This window comes from Rhincodon typus, chromosome 5, assembly GCF_021869965.1.
Source record: "Rhincodon typus isolate 14 chromosome 5, sRhiTyp1.1, whole genome shotgun sequence".
Classification (NCBI taxonomy): domain Eukaryota; kingdom Metazoa; phylum Chordata; class Chondrichthyes; order Orectolobiformes; family Rhincodontidae; genus Rhincodon; species Rhincodon typus.
The window spans coordinates 92,287,653-92,306,729 of record NC_063336.1 but is presented as its reverse complement, the minus strand read 5'-3'; the positions used below and the strand labels follow the sequence as shown (position 1 = coordinate 92,306,729).

General features: G+C 43.1%; 1 protein-coding gene across 1 annotated transcript in view; it reads left to right on the top strand.

Moving 5' to 3' along the window:
• The window catches only part of LOC109928798 (CUB and sushi domain-containing protein 1-like), a 2,165,117-nt gene that overhangs the window by 1,368,197 nt on the left and 777,843 nt on the right, over positions 1 to 19,077 (top strand). Inside the window, exon 7 of the mRNA XM_048597409.1 lies at positions 7,433 to 7,510. Within this exon, the coding sequence (XP_048453366.1) occupies positions 7,433 to 7,510 (78 nt within the window). The remainder of the gene's footprint in view (positions 1 to 7,432; positions 7,511 to 19,077) is intronic.

The following is a 19,077-nucleotide window of genomic DNA, read 5'->3' as shown; positions in this document are numbered from 1 at the left end:
GCAAACTTGTAGATGGCATTCATTTGGAATTTGGCTACAAAGTCGTGGATGTATAGGCAGTACAGTTGGGGGCTGAGAACACATCGTTGAGGAGCTCTAGTGTTGAGTGTTATCATGGAGGTGGTGCATTTGTCTATCTTCATTGACTGTGGTCTGTGGGTCAGGAAGCTGAGGATCTAGTTACAGAAGGCAGAGCCAAGACCTAGGTCATGGAGTTTTGAGATTAGTCTGGAGGTGATTATGGTGCTGAAGGTGGAGCTGTAATCAATAAGTAGGACTCTGATCTAGGTGCCCTTGTTATCCAAATATTCCAGGGATGAGTGCAGGGCTGGGGAAATGGCATCTGCTGTGGAACTGTTTTGTCAGCAGGCAAACTGTAGGGAATCGACGCAGACTGGGAGACTAGAGTTGATGTGGGCCATGACCAGCCTCTTGAAGGACTTCATGATTATGGAGGTCAAAGCCACTGGGTGGTAGTTAATAAGGCATGTTGCATGTGCTTTCTTAGGTACTGGGGTGATGGTGATGGTCTTGAAACAGGTGGGGACTTTGGTTTGTAGGAGGAAGTGGTTGAAGATGTCAGTGAATGCCTCCACCAGCTGGTCCATACAGGATCTAAGAAGATGGCTGAGGGCTCTGTCTAGGCGTGTCACTTTCCTTGGGTTGACTGCCAGGAAGGTTGACCTGACATCTGCAGCGGTGACCGAGGGAACAGGTGCTTCCGGGGCTGTCAGAGCAGATGACACTGCGCCACTGGCATTCTGCTCCAACCGAGCATAGAAAGCATTGAGCGCATCAGGGAGGGATGTGTCTTTGTCTGCTTTCTTTCAGTTTCTGGAATGTAGTTCATTCTACTGTTTGCTTCCCTACTTTGCTGTTGTGTTGGATCCCGGGAAGACATTTATGTTCTCTTGCGGTGAATCAGTTTTCTCCATGTTGTTCATGGTTTTACTGTGTCCTAAATCTTGCCTTAACTCCCTACATGGGCTGTATTTGCTTGCAGATTCTATTATATTCAGACTTTATCTGCATCCAAAAAGTTTTCTTTTCCCTGCTTTCCCCTGAGAGGATGATAGCAGATTGTCAAGATAACTGTCCTACTATTTGGCATAGAGAAAAGGAAACGCTATGGTGAATGCAAATGATCATGAACGTGGCAGAGCCTCATTAATTGGCACACCTTTGATTCAACACCTACATGCTCCAACAATTAACTAAAGGACAAAACAGAATGGTTTGCATCAGTGTCAATTTAGTCAGTGGCAAGCGCAGAATTGCTTCTCTTCAATTGATATAAAGGAAATATGCAATGTTGCTTGGGGTTTATGTTCATTAACCCCAGCACTGATGCTTTTGCAGTTCTTCACTTCCATTCCTAAGCAAACAGACATAGAAACATAGAACTATACAGTACAGAAGAGGTCCTTTGGCCCATCAAGTGTGTACCACCAAAAATGTACTGCTACCTACACTCATTCCATTTTCCCCACTAGGCCCATAGCCTTGAATATTATGACACTTCAAGTGCTCAGCCATGTACCTTTTAAAGATTGTGAGGTTTCCTGCTTCAACTACCCTCTCAGGTGGTGCATTTTAAACCCCCACCACCCTCTAGGTGAAAGAAACGTTCTCCTTTAATCCCCTCTTAACCACCTGCCTTCCACTTTAAAATTATGCCCCCTTGTTATTGAACCTTCAACTATTGAAAATGGCTGCTTTCTATCCACCCTGTCCATGCCCCTCATAATCTAATGCACCTTTATCAGGTCCCTTCTCAAACTTCTCTGCTGCTAAGAAAACAACCCAAGCTTATCCAGCCTCTCTTCATAGCAGAAATGCACCAACCCAGGCAACATCCTGGTGTATCTCCTTTGCACCCTCTCCAGTGCAATTGCATCCTTCCGATAGGAGGTGTAACTTATTGCACCAGTTTACTTTGTTATTAGTGATCACAGACAATCCAGAACGCAAGTTATTTCTGTGTTAGTTTTTGTTAATGCAAAATATTAAACATTCTTGCTCGACCTTGATATTTCAAAATGTACTTCAGACTGTGCATCCAGAAATGAATGAGCCAATACTAGGGGCATACGTTTAAGGTGACAGGGGGCAAGTTCAAAGAAGACATGAGGAGCAAATTTTTTACACAGTGAGTGGTAGGTGCCTGGAACACGCTGCCAGGGGTAGTGTTGGAGACATATACAATAGGGGCATTTAAGAGGCTTTTAGATAAGCACATAAATATACAAGGAATGGAGGGATATGGATCAACGGCAGGCAGAAGGGATTAGTTTAATTTGACATTGTGTTCGACACAACATCGTGGGCCGAGTGGCCCATTCCTGTGCTGTCCAGTCCTATGTTCAAAAAGCCCCTATTCGGGTTTCTGTGACTTCAGCAGCCACCTATTTGTCCCTACCTTTCAAAAAGGAGCAAAATAATATGCTTGAAGAAAAATGCACAGCCCATTTTTTTTTCAATAATTCGCATCAATGTGCAGTGCTATAGAATGATTATTTGCGGGTTCACATCTGGGACTCTCCACCTCACTACATTCGCAATCTCAGCTGGGTTATTGTGAAATGAGTTTAGGTGCTTCCCACAGTGAGACAGAATTCCGACAAAATTGCTTTTATTTCAAAGTTTGTTAATAATGCGACAGCTTTTTTGTACTGGACCAGGCACAGACAAATCTCAACATTATCAAGGATTCGTTACGGGTGAAAAGATCAGTTAATTAAACACATCAAATCTGTCTGAAATGTATATTCTGGAATTACCATCCATTTTTATGGAATAATGTTAAACCTATTTCAGTTTGGAGTGTTCCCCAGTGGTTTGAAAACTGGCTGCATTGCTCCATGCAGTATAATAATTGCCTGCAGACAATCTGGCAAATATTTGCCTGTCATTGTACTGTCGATCACGTCAAAAATAAAACTCCTTTTGAGCACTGCCACCATTGTCTCCTTTTACTTAAGATTAATTCAAGATGTTCTAGTTCATCAGAGGGTAATATGGTTAATTTGTCAAATGCAAACACATTTTTGATTGAGTGACGTGAGTGAAACTCAAGGTATGTTGGGTTTGTATCAATTTTCATTTGTGAAAATCTTTCTCTTCAAAAGACAAAATCTTGATTGATAAAAATACATCTTTAATATTAACAATGGGATTAATTTAGAATGGGATTGTTGTATGCTGGTAATCTGCAAAAATATCTCAATAGAGTCTTCTACTTATTAATGAGATAATTCAGAAAGTTCAGTAAAAACTTCACCTTGCTTTCTAACACATCATTCTGAGTCAAGTTGTGGAACTGCTATGTCAAAAACCCAGAATTTGAAGGTGATAGGTCCGGGAATACTGCCGCTGACAACTTTTGCTTGCAGTCATTAAATTGGATAAATTATACTGGTCACTGTTATTAGACTAAAAAATAAGGTAATGACAGCAAATTACACCAAACTTAGTCAGTCTGATTACCATTAAGATGAAACGTTGTTCAGTGAATCTTTGAACATCGTGACAATTAGAATGATTGATTTTATACTTTGCAAAGATTCCAGTGCAGAGACCTGCTTAAATGGTGCAATTGACAATTGTACTGAGCACAGAGCACATAATCTTTGAAATGCTCACTTTTCCCATTCTGCAGTATGGAGATTTGAATGCCACCCTCTGGCACTGGGACATGATGAAAAATGATGTGGAAATAGTTAAGCATGTGAATAGTGATATTGTTTCAGTGTCTATCACTGAGCTTGTATTGCCAATAAAGATAGCTGTTAGACCACCAGGTTTTACTGACTTTGTTTGGAAGCCTGCTGTCATGCTTAAGAACTGTCCACCTGTCCTTTGTAGTGGAACCCGCCCTATGTGAAATTCGATGCCAAATGAGCATTTTGTGATTAATGAAATCAACAACCTAATGACTATGACAACTGTTACTTACAGGCCTGGAAACTAAAACCTTGCACTGACAACAAATTAACAGAAATCCATGACTTGCAACTTGAATTAATTTTATGATTTTCCATCTTATCATTTGTCGTATTGAAACAAAATTGCATTAATGAAGTTGCTAAATGTCCACATTGTCTGCATTCTTGACCAGAAACTGTTCAAATTCTGGATTTTTAATAAAATGCTCTAAGGGGCCAGGGTCATCGATTGGATTGTGCTGGACATTTTACCTTGGCAACCTGAGTTTAAATCCAAACTTCAGGGTTGGAAATGCCTCTGCCCCTTGGCAACGAAGGCATCTATAGTGAATTTGAACCATCTCGGCCTATCAAAGGCTTGTCCAGCAAATAACTCAGAGGCCATGTTATCACAGTCAATGGATCTTATCTTGCCTGCCACTTGTGTTGCAAATTGAGGAAGTAGAAGATTGTGCAAGGAGACGTTCTTGCAATCAGAGGCCATTTCTCACAATGAGCCTCTTAGCAGCGAATGTGGGAGAGATTGTGGGAGTGAGGAACCTTATGAAGGCCCAAGGCCTGCATCTTTAGTACTATCTGTTGGGTTATTGAGGGGTTGGTGATAAAGAAGACTGCAAGGCACAGGATTCCTGTCAGGTGGGTGTGACAACAAGTGAAACTCCAAGTTGTGCATTGAGTCAGGCAAGACAAGGCTCTCTCATTCCCATGCTGGTACCCTGAAGGAGGTGGTGGAAATGGCAGAGCTGGGGTCTGAGACTGAAAGAGAGAGAGGAAGAAAAAAAAATCATTTTTGTTAATTCCCCATTTAAACTAATGAATTATTGCTTTGGTTTTGTTTCTCTTTCTCAAAATTTCATGTTTCCTCATTTGCCAAACCTTGTCTTTCCAAAATTTATTCACTGGCCTCCCTGAAGAAGAGAAAAGAACTAAAATACGATAATCTGCCACATGAAAAGGTTGGACAATTGTGGCTTGGATCCTCATAAATGTGTGTCCAAACATGTAAATGCTCTTAATTTATTCCCATTTCTCTAACTCATTGGATAAGCCTAATGCTGGTGGACTTGCTCAATGGGATAAATGTTGTGCTGTTGCATTAGAACAGGATCTTACGAGGGTGGAGTTAAACATGTTTTCGAGATGGAGTACGGGGAGCTTTCCTCTGGACCTAGCAGCAGTATTTCCTGACCTGAGAGTAGGGAGATTATTTATTTTCATTGACCACATAATGAGCACAAATATGTCCATATTTTACAAAAGCAAACAAAAGTTTCAGAAACATTCTGCTATTCTGATACCTTCTCTGGACAAACGGTGCTTATGTTTCAGATTAAGGATCAGAGTTTGGACTGATGAAAGATCATTAGCCTGAAGCATTCAGTTTCTTTCTCCACAGATGCCACCAAACCTGCTGAGCATTTCCAAAATCTGTTTTGATTTCAAATTGCCATTTGCTTTTCAGCACAAATTATCCATGTTTCATCATTCCCTTAATTATTCTTTTACCCATATGCAGTTTTAAAATTCTAAGCTTACCTTTCCAAAAAACCTACTTAATTTACTCATAGATTCTTCCTCCTACACCCAGGTGTTATCCAGGGATATGATCAGCTCGTCATGTTGAACTTTTTACTTCACCGGTGTAATGTATTGTTACTAGACTACTGATCCATAGGCTGAGATCATGTTCTGGGACCCAAGTTTGGATCCTGTCGTGGCAGATGGTGGAATTTGAATTCAATTTAATAATCTGAAATTAAGAGTCTAATGGTGACCATGAACCCATTGCTGATTTTCAGAAAAATAATCTGGTTCACAAAGGGAAAGAAATTTGCTGTCCTTACCTGATCTGGCCTACAGGTGACTCCAGGACCACAGCAATGTGGTTGACTCTTAATTACCCTCTGAAAAATTAGGAATGGACAATAAATGCTATCCAAAAATAATCTCAAGATTATGCAGTTTAAAAAAACAGTCCTGAAAATTCTTGAAGTGTTAATTGTAACCTGACAATGTAGTTGTTGTATGGATGTCTTGTACCCTCAACAATGGTGAAATTTCTACCTATCGTTAAAGTCCTCATAGGCAGATGTTTCTCCATAGAAACATAGAAAATAGGGGCAGGGTAAACCATTCAGCTTTTTGAGGGCACTCCACCATTTCTTATGATCATGGCTGATCAGCCAACTGAATAGCCTGGTTTTGCTTTTCCCCCCAATATCCTTTGATCCCTTTGGACTGTAACCAGTCATCCACCTATTGGCTCCATCTATACTTCCCACTGCCTTGGGAGGAAAGAAACCACATAATACAAGACTCCTCCCACCCTGGCGATACTCTCTTTCACCTTCTGTCTGGCAGAATAAGTAAAAGCTTGAATACATGTACTGTCAGATTCAAGAACAGCTTCTTCCCCACAGTTATCAGACCTTTGAACGGACCTCTCAAATGTTAATGTTGATCTCACTCTCTACAGCTGTAACTCTATTCTGCTCTCTGTTCTGCTACACTGATGCACTTTATATGGTACGATCTTCCTGTATAGCATGCGAATCAATACTTTTCACTATATCTTGGTGTATGTGACAACAATAAATCAAATCAAAATCATACAGTATTTTGGCCTCAACCACTTACTGTAGTAATAAATTCCACAAGCTTGCCATTCCCTGGGTGAAGAGATTTCTTCTCATCTCAGCCCTAAAAAGTGGAGAAACTTCTTCAGTCAGACTGTGGTGAGCCTCTGGAATTGCAATTTACTTTATCACCAGGTATTGTGGTTTGAGAGGCTAAGGGTGGCAGGCAGGGAGAGAGTCTTCCTGTTTTTTGTCAGAAATTAATTTAAACTTCTCTGCTTTGATCTGCCGTAAAGCCGAGTTCCTGAAATACAGCTCATTTGTGCATTCCCTCCTCTGGCATCATTGTTGTTTTTCAAACTGGATAACGTGCAAGTGACTTCAGTTCTAATGTGTGAAACATCCAGAAAGGAACAAATAAAGATTAGGAAATAAGGGTTTCTTCGCTTCTAAAAATGTTTCAGTGCCTGGACCCAAAATGTTAACTCTGCTTTCTCTCCACAAATGCTACAAGATCTGCTGAATTTCTTGAGTAATTTCCATTTAAGTTTCAGTGCCGTTTGATAAACAGTTAATTTTGCCTCAGACTTTCTCTGAATATTTCATGTTGTTTTCAGGAGTTTAGCTCAACCTGGTCAGGTGACCACTACAATCATCTTAAGTCAATGTTTTACTCTTTTGTGAAACCAATTTAGTGCATGAAAGGTCTCGGGATCAAGCATCGGATGATAAAAGTTGAAAATTGATAGTCCATACTTGACCATTATTGTCACAAGGCTATAATAAACAATTTTTGTTTGCAGCTGCATTTGACAGCACTTAACTACTGAAATGCCTTCCATTTTGTGTAATCATACTTTGCTTTTATATTTCAGTTTTTTTTTCATCTTAGCTTTTCTTTCTTTCCCAAAGTGAAAAAGGCAATTGAGCTGAAGTCCAGAGGAGTCAAAATGCTTCCCAGTAAGGACAGTGATCACAAGAATTCTGTCTGTAAGTGACTTGCTTTTAACTTTTTGGTCATCACTTAGCTATGTATAAAGTGATTATCATCAAAAGTTTGCTTTGATTTAAAATTTTATTGATACTTTACAGAAAGCAAATTTATTTGAAGAACACAAAAGCACAGTATTTTTTAATAGAAAAGGTAATAAATTGTAAAATGCTGCAGTAGAGGACGATCTGGGACTTGTCTTGCTGCATGAAGCACATAAAGTTAGCACACAGATACAGCAAGTAAATTGGGAAAGCAAATAAATGTTGGCCTTTGTTCCAAAGGGAATGAAATCTAAATATAAAGAAGTGCTGTTATAGCTGCAAAGGACAGTTATGGTCCCTTTGTTGAAGAGGCACATGCATGCATTGGAAGAATATTAGAGAATGTGACTGATTTCACAATAAAGATGTAATCGCAGTAGGTAGGTTTGAGCAAGCTGGACCTGAACGCATTGACTTTTGAAGAACAAAAGGTGATCTTACTGAAACATAAGTGACACAGTACATGCTAAGAACATGTTACTACTTGTGAGGTCTCTCGAACTAGAGACAGTTTCAAAATAAGTGTCCTCCATTTAAACTGAAGATGAGATATAATTTTTTCTCCGAGATGGTCAATAATCTTTTCCCTCGTGAGCACTGGAAGCTAAGCCACTGAGTATATTCAAGATTGATTGAGATGAATTTTGACTGACAAGGAAGTTGAGAGTTATGTGAGACAAACAGCAAAGTCGGGGCCACAACTGGACAAACCATGACCTTCTGTCATGACAAAGCAGGCTCAATTGGTTGAACAGCTTATTCTTGCACACATTTTCTACAATCTTATGATCGGGCAGCAAACATTCCTAGCTTATTTAAATACTAACCTCATTAGGGCAGCATGGTGGCTCAGTGGTTAGTACTACTGCCTCACAGCACCAGGGTCCTGAGTTCAATTCTCACCCTCAGGTGTCTGTCTGTGTGGAGTTTGCACATTCTCCCTGTATCTGTGTGGGTTTCCTCTGGTGCTAGATTGTCTGTAGTGTTCAGGGATGTGTAGATTAGGTGAGTTATAGGGCGATGGGTCTGGATGGGATGCTCCAAGGGTCAGTGAGGACTTGTTGGACTAAAGGGCCTGTTTCCACACTGTAGGGCTTCTATGATAATTAGTTAAATTATGGTGTGCATGCATCATGTTTCTAATTGTTATAGATCCAAATTACTTTATTTTGTTTCCTTTCTGGTACAATGAAATATTGTCTTGAATAGATCTGGCAAACCGAAGTACCTGTGCAATAATTTATTGTGTTGAACTGATTTTTTTTTGTTACTGTAGATGACTTGGGACAAGGCAAACATATTTACAAGTCAATAGAAGAAAGTAAACTGTTTACCAATCATCTAGACATGGTTAAGGAGCTTTGGGTCAATAGTAATTTGTCATTTTTCATGGGAGTTAGTAAACTGACAAACAAAACAAATAATATCTTAGTTAGTCCCAGGTGGATTTACATAGGATGTGTGGTATTGGAATTTTTCATTTGGCCCACTCAATCCTTTCTGGTGTTTATGCTTCATCCTCCCTTCTTTAAAAATCTGAATCTATCATTGTAACCATTGGAAGACATGACCTTGTACCCTGAGAAGTTACTGTGTGGACACGAGAGGTATGGGAAATAATGGGACAACAGTCAAAACTCAGACCCCATTGACAATACTCCTGTCACAATGCACCAGTTACAATGCACTCAGTGAAAATGCACCTATTAATCACAAATATATGCAAAGTAATTATACATGCTATTACCCAGTGAGGAGCAATGCAAATCTCAGTGCAGTGTTGCAAGCATCACACATACCATTAGATTCAAGGAGCACAGTGCCAATCTCAGTGTTGATATGTAACAAGGGGAGGCAATGGCTTAGTAGTACTAATATTGGACTGTTAACTCAGAAACGCAGGTAATGTTTTCGGGGCCTTAGTTCGAATCCTGCCATGGCGGATGGTGGAATTTGAATTCAATAAATATCTGGAATTAAGAGTCTAATGATGACCATGAATCTATTGTTGATTGTCGATAAAAACCCATAATATTCACTGATGTCCTTTAAGGAAGGAAACTGCCATTCTTACCTGCTCTGGTCTACATGTGACTCCAGATGCTCAGCAACGTGGTTGACTGTTAACTGCCCTCTGGGCAATTAGGAATTGATAATAATTGATGGCCTAGCCAACGATGCCATCATCCTGTGAGTGAGAAAGAAAAACTGTGCCGAGAACAGTGCCCATGTCAGTGCACCCCCAAACTAACAAGATTTAGACTTTGGCTAAATTTAGATTTCAAGTGAGTCACAAAGTCTTTTAGTTGATCAATTATTAAAATATATTCTTGTTTAAAGGACTGATTGTAGTAATCTAGGAATTAAGAAGATAAATTTCCACATTGAATAAATTATAGATATAAAAAGTCATTGCATAATAATAAAGATTGGTTAAGGTGCTGACACAATAATTCTGAATTTGGTGGCGAAAGCAAGAGCTGCCAAACAAAGGAAGGATTTACATCTCAGCTCTCTTCTGCACTTCTACATTGGACGCAAGTGTATAGGAGAAAAGACAAGCAAAGTCCAGTGTCTTTTTCTGTGAGCAGTGAGTGAGTCACTGGATCATTTTCACATGACTATTTCAAAATGACATTTACTGTAATCTATAAATGTTTACATCCACAGAGGTGGGGCTGTGGGGTGTGTCTGTTCCGGGGTTGATGTGATGGGGTATGGGGGTGAGGAAAAGCAGGAAGTATGTAGTTTTATTTGATAACCAAAAGGATAAAAATACCAATTTTCTTTACAAGGTCTGATCAGCCAGAAGGCCCAGGTTTTGCTTCTCTGTTTTAGCAGTTTCTGATAGGGCTATGTAGGATTCCATCACATCCCTGTGATCTGGAAGGGCACAAGTTCACCAACATTCCATATCTTTAAAAAAAAACAAAATGGATCATTGCTGGTGTCTGGTGAAGACAGGATTGGGTTTGGATATGATGCACTCTGTGGTCAACTTCCACTACTTATTATTGCTGTCTAACAGAAAAATGTTGAACCTTTTCATTTTATACTCATCGGGACAATTTACAAGAAGAAAGAAACAAATGAAGAGAAAACAACACTCATATTGTGGGAGGAGAGTGCAGAATCATTGGCTTTGAATGCTAATTGATAGAGGTTTTCCATGGTAAATGATGACTGACAGTTAACTGCCAAGCTTTCTCTAAATTTTCTACAAGACAGGTTGACTCTGAATGGTCACGGCATTACCCTGAGAAATGAACCAGATTATGGTTGTCACCAAGTGTTACATTGAAACAGGTGCACTGCATATATATCACTCAGAAATAGTAAGAACTGCCGATAGTGAAGAATTTCTGAAAAAGGGTCCCGACCTGAAACGTCAACTTTCCTGCTCCTCTGGAGCTGCCTGGCCTGCAGAGTTCCTCCAGCTCCACACTGTGTTAGCACTGCATATAAATATTCTTTTTGTTTGCAAAGAACACTCTGTATTAATGTATGTAGTTTCCAGCTCACGTAAGTGTGCTGTACTGACTATCCATAATATATTATCATCATAATGTTTCACACTCTGGATTTTGTAACAAATTTAATTCACACTTGCTTGCATGAGGTACCAGTGTGTTAACAGGGCCCAAAGAACCATAGTTAAGTAAGAATCATAGTTAAGTATAAATCAATGCTTTCTGAAGAGAATGAAACTTAAAATTTTAATACATGTGTATATTCATATAGAACACTTAATTTTGGTTGTGTATGATTATGAATCTTAGCTATACATATTGCTTTGTAAAGATTCTGTAATATGCACACTGCAGAAAAAGTGAAAAAAACACGACAGATAATTGCACATTGGTTAGTTGTAAGCATAATGCAAGCTAGAGATGTGTTGGCTCTATACCTTTGTAGCACTTGAATCTCAAAATTCTTCACATGGTTTGTTATGGAATGTTACACTGGCTATTAAGTTCAGATGTTTGGTTCCATCCAGTGGTGATCTGAAAATTCCTTACCTTATCTGGGCTGCATAGATGACGAATTTGCTAGCTAATTTGCTATGCCAAGAGAAGTGGATATGTTAGCCTGGATTTCTCATTTCTAGAAGTGGACAGAGTTCTGTTTCGACAGATGACCACCCAGCATTTTATTAGTCCTATTTTTTTGGTATCCTTTCTGAACCTTGCACCAGCATCTGTCCATTTTTACTGATGGATGCACTCAAAAGCAGTGAAAATGGCATCATGCTTTTCCTGCCCCATTTATGTCTTACCTCATTTGTGCTTCTTTTTTTGTCTAGCAAAACACAGACATGCAGAGGACTGGAGAGAAAATAGGAGACAATCTGCAGAGCCAAATTTTTGTCATTGTTAGCAACAACTTTTGGCACATTATGACTTATTGCTGCCATTTACTTGTCATTTTCCTATATGCTGTTTGACCAAAGAGGCAGTGGATTTCTACAGAGAATTCTTTTCCAACATTTCTTTTCTTGAAGAAGAGAAGGAGCTGTAGATGAGTATAGTTTGGCATACGGTGCTTGAGATGCACAGCACCCACTTGCTGTTTCAAAAATCTAAAGAAAATTAGAGGAAAATGTTTGATTTGAAATATGGTGTGATGTGGAGCTGAAAAAATGAAAGCAGAGGAAAGAAATCAGATTTCTAGACAGCTTTGAGACATGGATTTGGACAAACATTGAGCAAACACAATGAATAGATGAGAAAAGTAATGAGGAACAATTGGCAATGATACAGAAAGAACACAGTTTGATTCATGCCAATAGAAAAAGACAAATAACTTTGATAGGATATATGCTGAGATGCTGAAAGTGGTGTTAGAAGGACAGATGTAGGAAAACACCCAGTGGGTCAGGACTTGCTTTTGGTCCTCTGGAAACCTTCAAGACTCAGCCTAATTAGATCATTTCCGGCTCTAAAGATAAAAAGGATGCTTCAGAACATATTGACGAATAGGAAATTCTGTGGTAAATTGAAGAGAAAAGCACAGGGCTGTTTGGAGTTGTTAGAATTGAAGATCTGTCTCAGATTAACTACCGAGGATGATGGTGATATGCAGTTTGTATTTGTGGAAGAAGCAGTCAGCCCCTGAATAATGCAAACAGCCACAGAACTTGAGCTCAACTTATCACAGGCACAGATGCTTTCAGTGAATAGGAGAGGCATTGTTTGTCAGAGCAAGTAATTGCAACTCCTTTCCCATTTACAATCAGTAGCAGTATGACTGGGCAGTGCAATTTTACAGTGTTGTAAAATTTTTGATGGTGCAAAATGTCTTGATTGTACATAAATGTTCCCTTGATAACTGCCATTATCTACGTGAACAGGAAACTATTCAGCAAACTGCATCATTCATGTCGAAACAAGACTAGGACATACAACCCATCACGCCTGTTCTGCAATACAGTAAGATTATGGCTGATCATCTACCTCAACACAGCTTGCTTGTATTACATCCATACCCCTTGAATTAGTCTCCAGATAACAATTGTTAATGAGCCTGATCAATAATTGAGCTTGCTTGGCTGTCTGAGTGGAGAGATTTCTCCTTATCTCATTCCTAAATGGTCTATCCCCTATTCTGAGATGGTGTCCCCTAGCTCAAGATTCATCAGGCAGGAAGAAATATCCCACCTCCATCCAGCCTGTCAAGGCCTGGAAAAGAAATTTGGGCGATTTTCAATGCGATCGCCTCTCATTTTTTTGAAACACTTGAGAGTACAGGCTCAGTTTCCTCAATCGTTCCTCATAAGACAATCCTGCCATCCCAGAGGTTAGTTGGGCTAACATCCATTGCACTGCCTGGACAGCAAGTATAAGTTTCACAATTTGTTCCCGAATTTGTTCCGAGAAATAGCTTCGAAGACTTTATGCTCAGCTAATTCACTGCTTGATGATGAGAGAAATGATTGGGGTGAGACCACTGCCGCCTCTAGTTCTTCATCATCTGAATGATGTTTTACAGCATGCGTTCAGCATTCATAAAGGGGGATGTGATCCAACCTCCAGGTTGATCTGAATGCTAAAATTGAGCTCCACTTTTGCCAACTTGAAGCCGGCTGACTGCTTTTAAATTCTGTTTCAAAATCATTGACAACAGCCCACCAAATGGATAACAGATTAGAGTTGGTGGGACTCTTGGAAGGCCCTTATTCCTGATTACTGTATGTGCAGCTATGTCTGCATCGCATTATCTGGTAGGTTTGCTGGAATCATCTTTTCTCAGTGCAGAGATTTACAGGGCTTGTTTGGTCCAAATAGAACAGGCTTTTATATTGAACAAGTGTATCGTATGTTAGCTCCAGGTTACATTGAAATGATAGATATAGCACTGAATCTTACTTCTTTTTGGACAAGTTCCAATCTTGTTGAATTTTGGAGAGAGTTTCTCTCTAAGAGGTCTAGTGACATCTTTCATAGATAACAAGGTGTAGAGCTGGATGAACACAGCAGGCCAAGCAGCATCAGAGGAGCAGGAAGGCTGACCTTTCGGGTCTGGACCCTTCTTCAGAAATGGGAGAGGGGAAGGGGTTCTGAAGTAAATAGAGAGGGGGAGGCGGATAGAAGATGGATAGAGGAGAAGATAGGTGGAGAGGAAACAGACAGGTCAAAAGGCAGGGATGGAACCAGTAAAGTGAGTGTAGGTGGAGAGGTAGGGAGGAGATAGGTCAGTCCAGGGGGGACGGACAGGTCAAGTGGGCAGGATGAGGTTAGTAGATAGGAGATGGGGGTGCGGCTTGAGGTGAGAGGAGGGGATAGGTGGGAGGAAGAACAGGTTAGGGAGGCGGGGACGAGCTGGGCTGGTTTTGGGATGCGGTAGGGGGAGGGGAGATTTTGAAGCTTGTGAAATCCACATTGATACCATTGGGCTGCAGGGTTCCCAAGCGGAATATGAGTTGCTGTTCCTGCAACCTTCGGGTGGCATCGTTGTGGTACTGCAGGAGGCCCAGGATGGACATGTCGTCTGTGGAATGGGAGGGGGAGTTGAAATGGTTCACGACTGGGAGGTGCAGTTGTTTATTGCGAACCGAGCGTAGGTGTTCTGCAAAGCGGTCCCCAAGCCTCCGCTTCGTTTCCCCGATGTAGAGGAGGCCACAATGGGTACAGCGGATGCAGTATACCACATTAGCAGATGTGCAGGTGAACATCTGCTTGATGTGGAAAGTCTTCTTGGGGCCTGGGATGGGGGTGAGGGAGGAGGTATGGGGGCAGGTGTAGCACTTCCTGCGGTTGCAGGGAAAAGTGCCGGGTGTGGTGGAGCTGGAGGGGAGTGTGGAGCGGACAAGGGAGTCACGGAGAGAGTTGTCCCTCCGGAAAGCAGATAAGGGTGGGGAGGGAAAGATGTCTTTGGTGGTGGGGTCGGATTGCAGATGGCGGAAGTGTCGGAGGATGATGCGTTGGATCCGGAGGTTGGTGGGGCGGTACGTGAGGACGAGGGGGATTCTTTTTTGGTTGTTATTGTGAGGACGGCGTGTGCGGAATGAGTTGCAGGAAATGCGGGAGACATGATGGAGGGCGTTCTCGACCACTGAGGGGGGGAAGTTGCTGTCCTTGAGGAACGAGGACATCTGAGATGTACGGGAGTGGAATGCCTCATCCTGGGAGCAGATGCAGCGGAGGCGAAGGAATTGGGAATAGGGGATGGCATTTTTGCAGGAAGATGGGTGGGAGGAGGTGTATTCTAGGTAGCTGTGGGAGTCGGTGGGCTTGAAATGGATATCGGTTTCTAGGTAGTTGCCCGAGATGGAGACAGAGGTCCAGGAAGGTGAGAGAGGTATTAGAGATGGTCCAGGTGAACTTAAGTTTGGGGTGGAAGGTGTTGGTGAAGATGTTGGTGACATCTTTCACCATGTCTTACCAAACTCACCCTGACCCAATGCACTACATTTGTCCAATTCTAACCCAATGTTGTACTAGCTGCAGCTCCTGGAAGAACTCACCAGACTGGAGATATCTGCTGAAAGACTGGCATCTCTAGCAACTGAGCCATCTCTAAAAGGTCGCTACTACAAGAGCCCTAAAACTCTGACTGGCTGGTGTGGAGTCATAGGACAATTTTGACCCACTCCTTGGCCTGTAAAGACACTGACCTCCTGATGAAGATGACCCTGATTGGTTACCCAGACACAGCCAATCCTTTGTACTAGTATTAGAGGATGCCCTTAGTGCCAGGGCCCTCTGACTGATGGGCGGCTCCTTAGACTTTGGTGAGAATTATTCCCTGAAACTTTGAGATGTGATTTCTTGCTGACTGTATGGGCTGTGTGTTTGCTGTATGAGCTGCCGGTTTGAGATTGTCATAGCACACTGACAAGCAGCAAGATGCATGCCATTTGACAGAGAACTGCTGGCCAATAAGGCAAGCTGCCTTGTGGTTGTGTGGCTGTGCTAAGGCAGGGATGCTGTGAGCATCAGGTAGACACTGAGAGAGCAAACGAGCAGCCCTGATGTACACTCTGCTCCAAAGGATGCCTGTCCCTGGACAGAAAATGTCCTTGTGACAGCTTCTCAATGCCAGTTGCTGGTGCAGCCTGCAATGCGTGGCTGTGCTATCTAAGTGTACTGCGAATAGATTGAAGAGGTGCCATGAGGACTCTGGGGAGTTAGCAACTATTGGATGCCAATGTCCATAGATGAGGGGTGTGACCAATGGTGTCTGTAGATCATGCACTGAGATGCCGTAGAATTTTTAGCAACGTTGAGGCTTTTTGCATTTGTGAGTTGAAGCCTCCTGCCTTGCCATGTCTAAAAGATAGCAAGAACTGCAGATGCTGGAGTTAGACACAGCGCAGTGTGGAGCTGGAGGAACACAGCAGGCCAGGCAGCATCAGAGGAGCAGGAAGGCTGACATTTTGTGTCGGGACCTATCTTCGGAAATGGGGAGGGGGAAGGGAGCTCAGAAATAAATAGAGGGATAGCCCTGGCGAAGGTAGATGGGATGGTGATAGGTGATTGCAGGTAGGCAGTGGTGGGGGTTGGTCAGTGGGATGCGTGGGGCTGATAGTTGGGAGAGAAGAAGTACAGGTTGTGTCAGGTCAAAGAGGCGGGGACGAGAGGGAGGGTTGGTCATGGGATGAGGCGGGGGGTGGGGAGATTTTAAAACTGGTGAATTCCATATTTAAGTCATTGAGCTGTAGGCTCCCGAGGTGTAATATGAGGTGTTACTCATATTCTGCCTTGGTGTTACAACCTCGACCTACACACCATCCAGAACAACCTCTACCTACACAACATCCAGAGCCTCCAAAAGCTCAATGCATGCTCAAGTACACATTCTTAGCAATGCGCCAGCATATCCTGGCACTATAATCAACCCTACCCCAGCTCAGAGCCTCCCTCTCCCAGACCTGCAAAGGACTTCTTCTGTTTTTCATTCTTCACAGGATCCGCAGCCTCAACCAACGTTTCCTCCACCCGATCTGACAATAAAAACTGTAAGGACACTAAACTTGCCTGTGCTTACCATCAAACACAGACCTCTTCCACTGCCCAAGTCCTGATCCTTACCCAGGACCTCCCTTTCAATGTGCCTGACGCCATTAACCATGTGGTCACTATGACCTCTCCTGCTCACGCCACCAATGACGTCATTTCCCCCGACACTGTTTACGTCATTTCCGCTGCTGCCAACCACACCGCTGCTGCTGCCCACGCCACCACTTACACCGCAGGCGCCGCCGCTTCCATCACCGACACCATGAGAGCCGCCGACATCACTTCCACCACTTCCAACAGTGCTGATGTCACAACTGACGCCAACGTTGCCAACAACGTCACTTCTGCTGACGACGCCAATGATGACACTGCCGACACTGACGATGTCACTAACTCTGCCCCCACACCCAGCTCCAACCCAGCCACCAGCTCTACACCCAACCCCAGCCCCAAGCCCAGCCGGGTCTTCACCATCCCGCTAGACCTCCCCCTCACTGAGGACGAACAGTCAGCCCTCACCTTCATTCCCCTCTGCCCACACATCAATGAATTCCATTCACACTTGTACGTCGAACAGTTTTTCCGCCGCCTCCACCTCTGCACTTATTTATTTAATCTCGAGTCTAACCCGCCCTCTACAGACCCCTTCTCCCGCCTCCAACACACCCCTTCCTCCTGGACACCACCCCAAGGCCTCCTACCTCCCTGGACCTCTTCATTTCCACCTGCTGTTGCGACATCAATCACCTCAAACTTTCCACCCCTCTCACCCATTCCAACCCCTTCCCCCACAGAACGTGCAGCCCTCTGATCCCTCCACTCCAACCTTACCCTCACCATAAAACCTGCAGATAAAGCAGGCGCAGTAGTGGTATGGAGCACTGACCTATACATCGCCGAGGCCAGGTGCCAACTTTCTGACACCTCCTCCTACCACCCTCTTGATCATGACCCCACCCCTGACTACCGAAACATCATCTCCCAGACGATTCATAACCTCATCACCTCAGATGACCTCCCGCCCAGAGCCTCTAACCTTATCGTTCCCCAACCCCGCATCGCCCATTTCTAACTCCTTCCCAAAATCCACAAAGCTGACTGTCCTGGCCGACCCATTGTCTCTGCCTGCTCCTGTCCCATTGAACTCATCTCTGCTTACCTTGACTCTGGTTTCTCCCCGAGTCCAGGAACTCCCAACCTTCATCCAGGACACAACCCACACCCTCCACCTCCTCCAAGACTTCCTATTTCCCTTGCCCCCAACACCTCATCTTCACTATAGGCATTCTATCCCTGTACACTTGTATCCCGCCATGCAGATGACCTAAAAGCCCTCCACTTCTTTCTCTCCCGCAGGCCCAACCAGTCTCCCTCCACCGACACCCTTATCTGCTTAACCAAACTTGTCCTTACCCTTAACAACTTTTCCTTCAACTCCTCCCACCCCCTACAGACTAAGGGGGTGGCCATGGGCACCCAAATGGGTCCTAGCTATGCCTGCCTCTTTGTAGGGTACGTGGAACAGTCCCTCTTCCGTGGCTACACTGGCCCCATCCCCCACCTCTTCCTCCGCTACATCAATGACTGTATCGGCACTACCTCGTGATCTCACAAGAAGCTTGAACAGTTCATCAACTTTACTAACACCTTTCACCCCAATCTCAAATTCACCTGGACCATCTCTGATACCTCCCTCTCCTTCCTGGACCTCTCCATCTCCAACTCTGGTGATAGCCTCGAAACTGACATCTATTTCAAGCCCACCAACTCTCACATGTACCTGGACTACACATCCTCTCACCTACATTCCTACATGAATGTGATCCCATACTCCAAATTCCTCCACCTCTGCCGCATCTGCTCCCAAGAAGGGGCGTTCCACTCCTGGACATCCCAGATGTTCTCCTATTTCAAGGACCATAACATCCCCCCTCAGGTGATCAAAAATGCCCTCAACCGCATCTCTTATATTTCCCGCACTTCTGCACTCACACCCCCTCCCCCCAAGAAAAATAAAGACAGAATCCCCCCTTGTCCTCAAGTATCACCCCACCAACCTCCGCA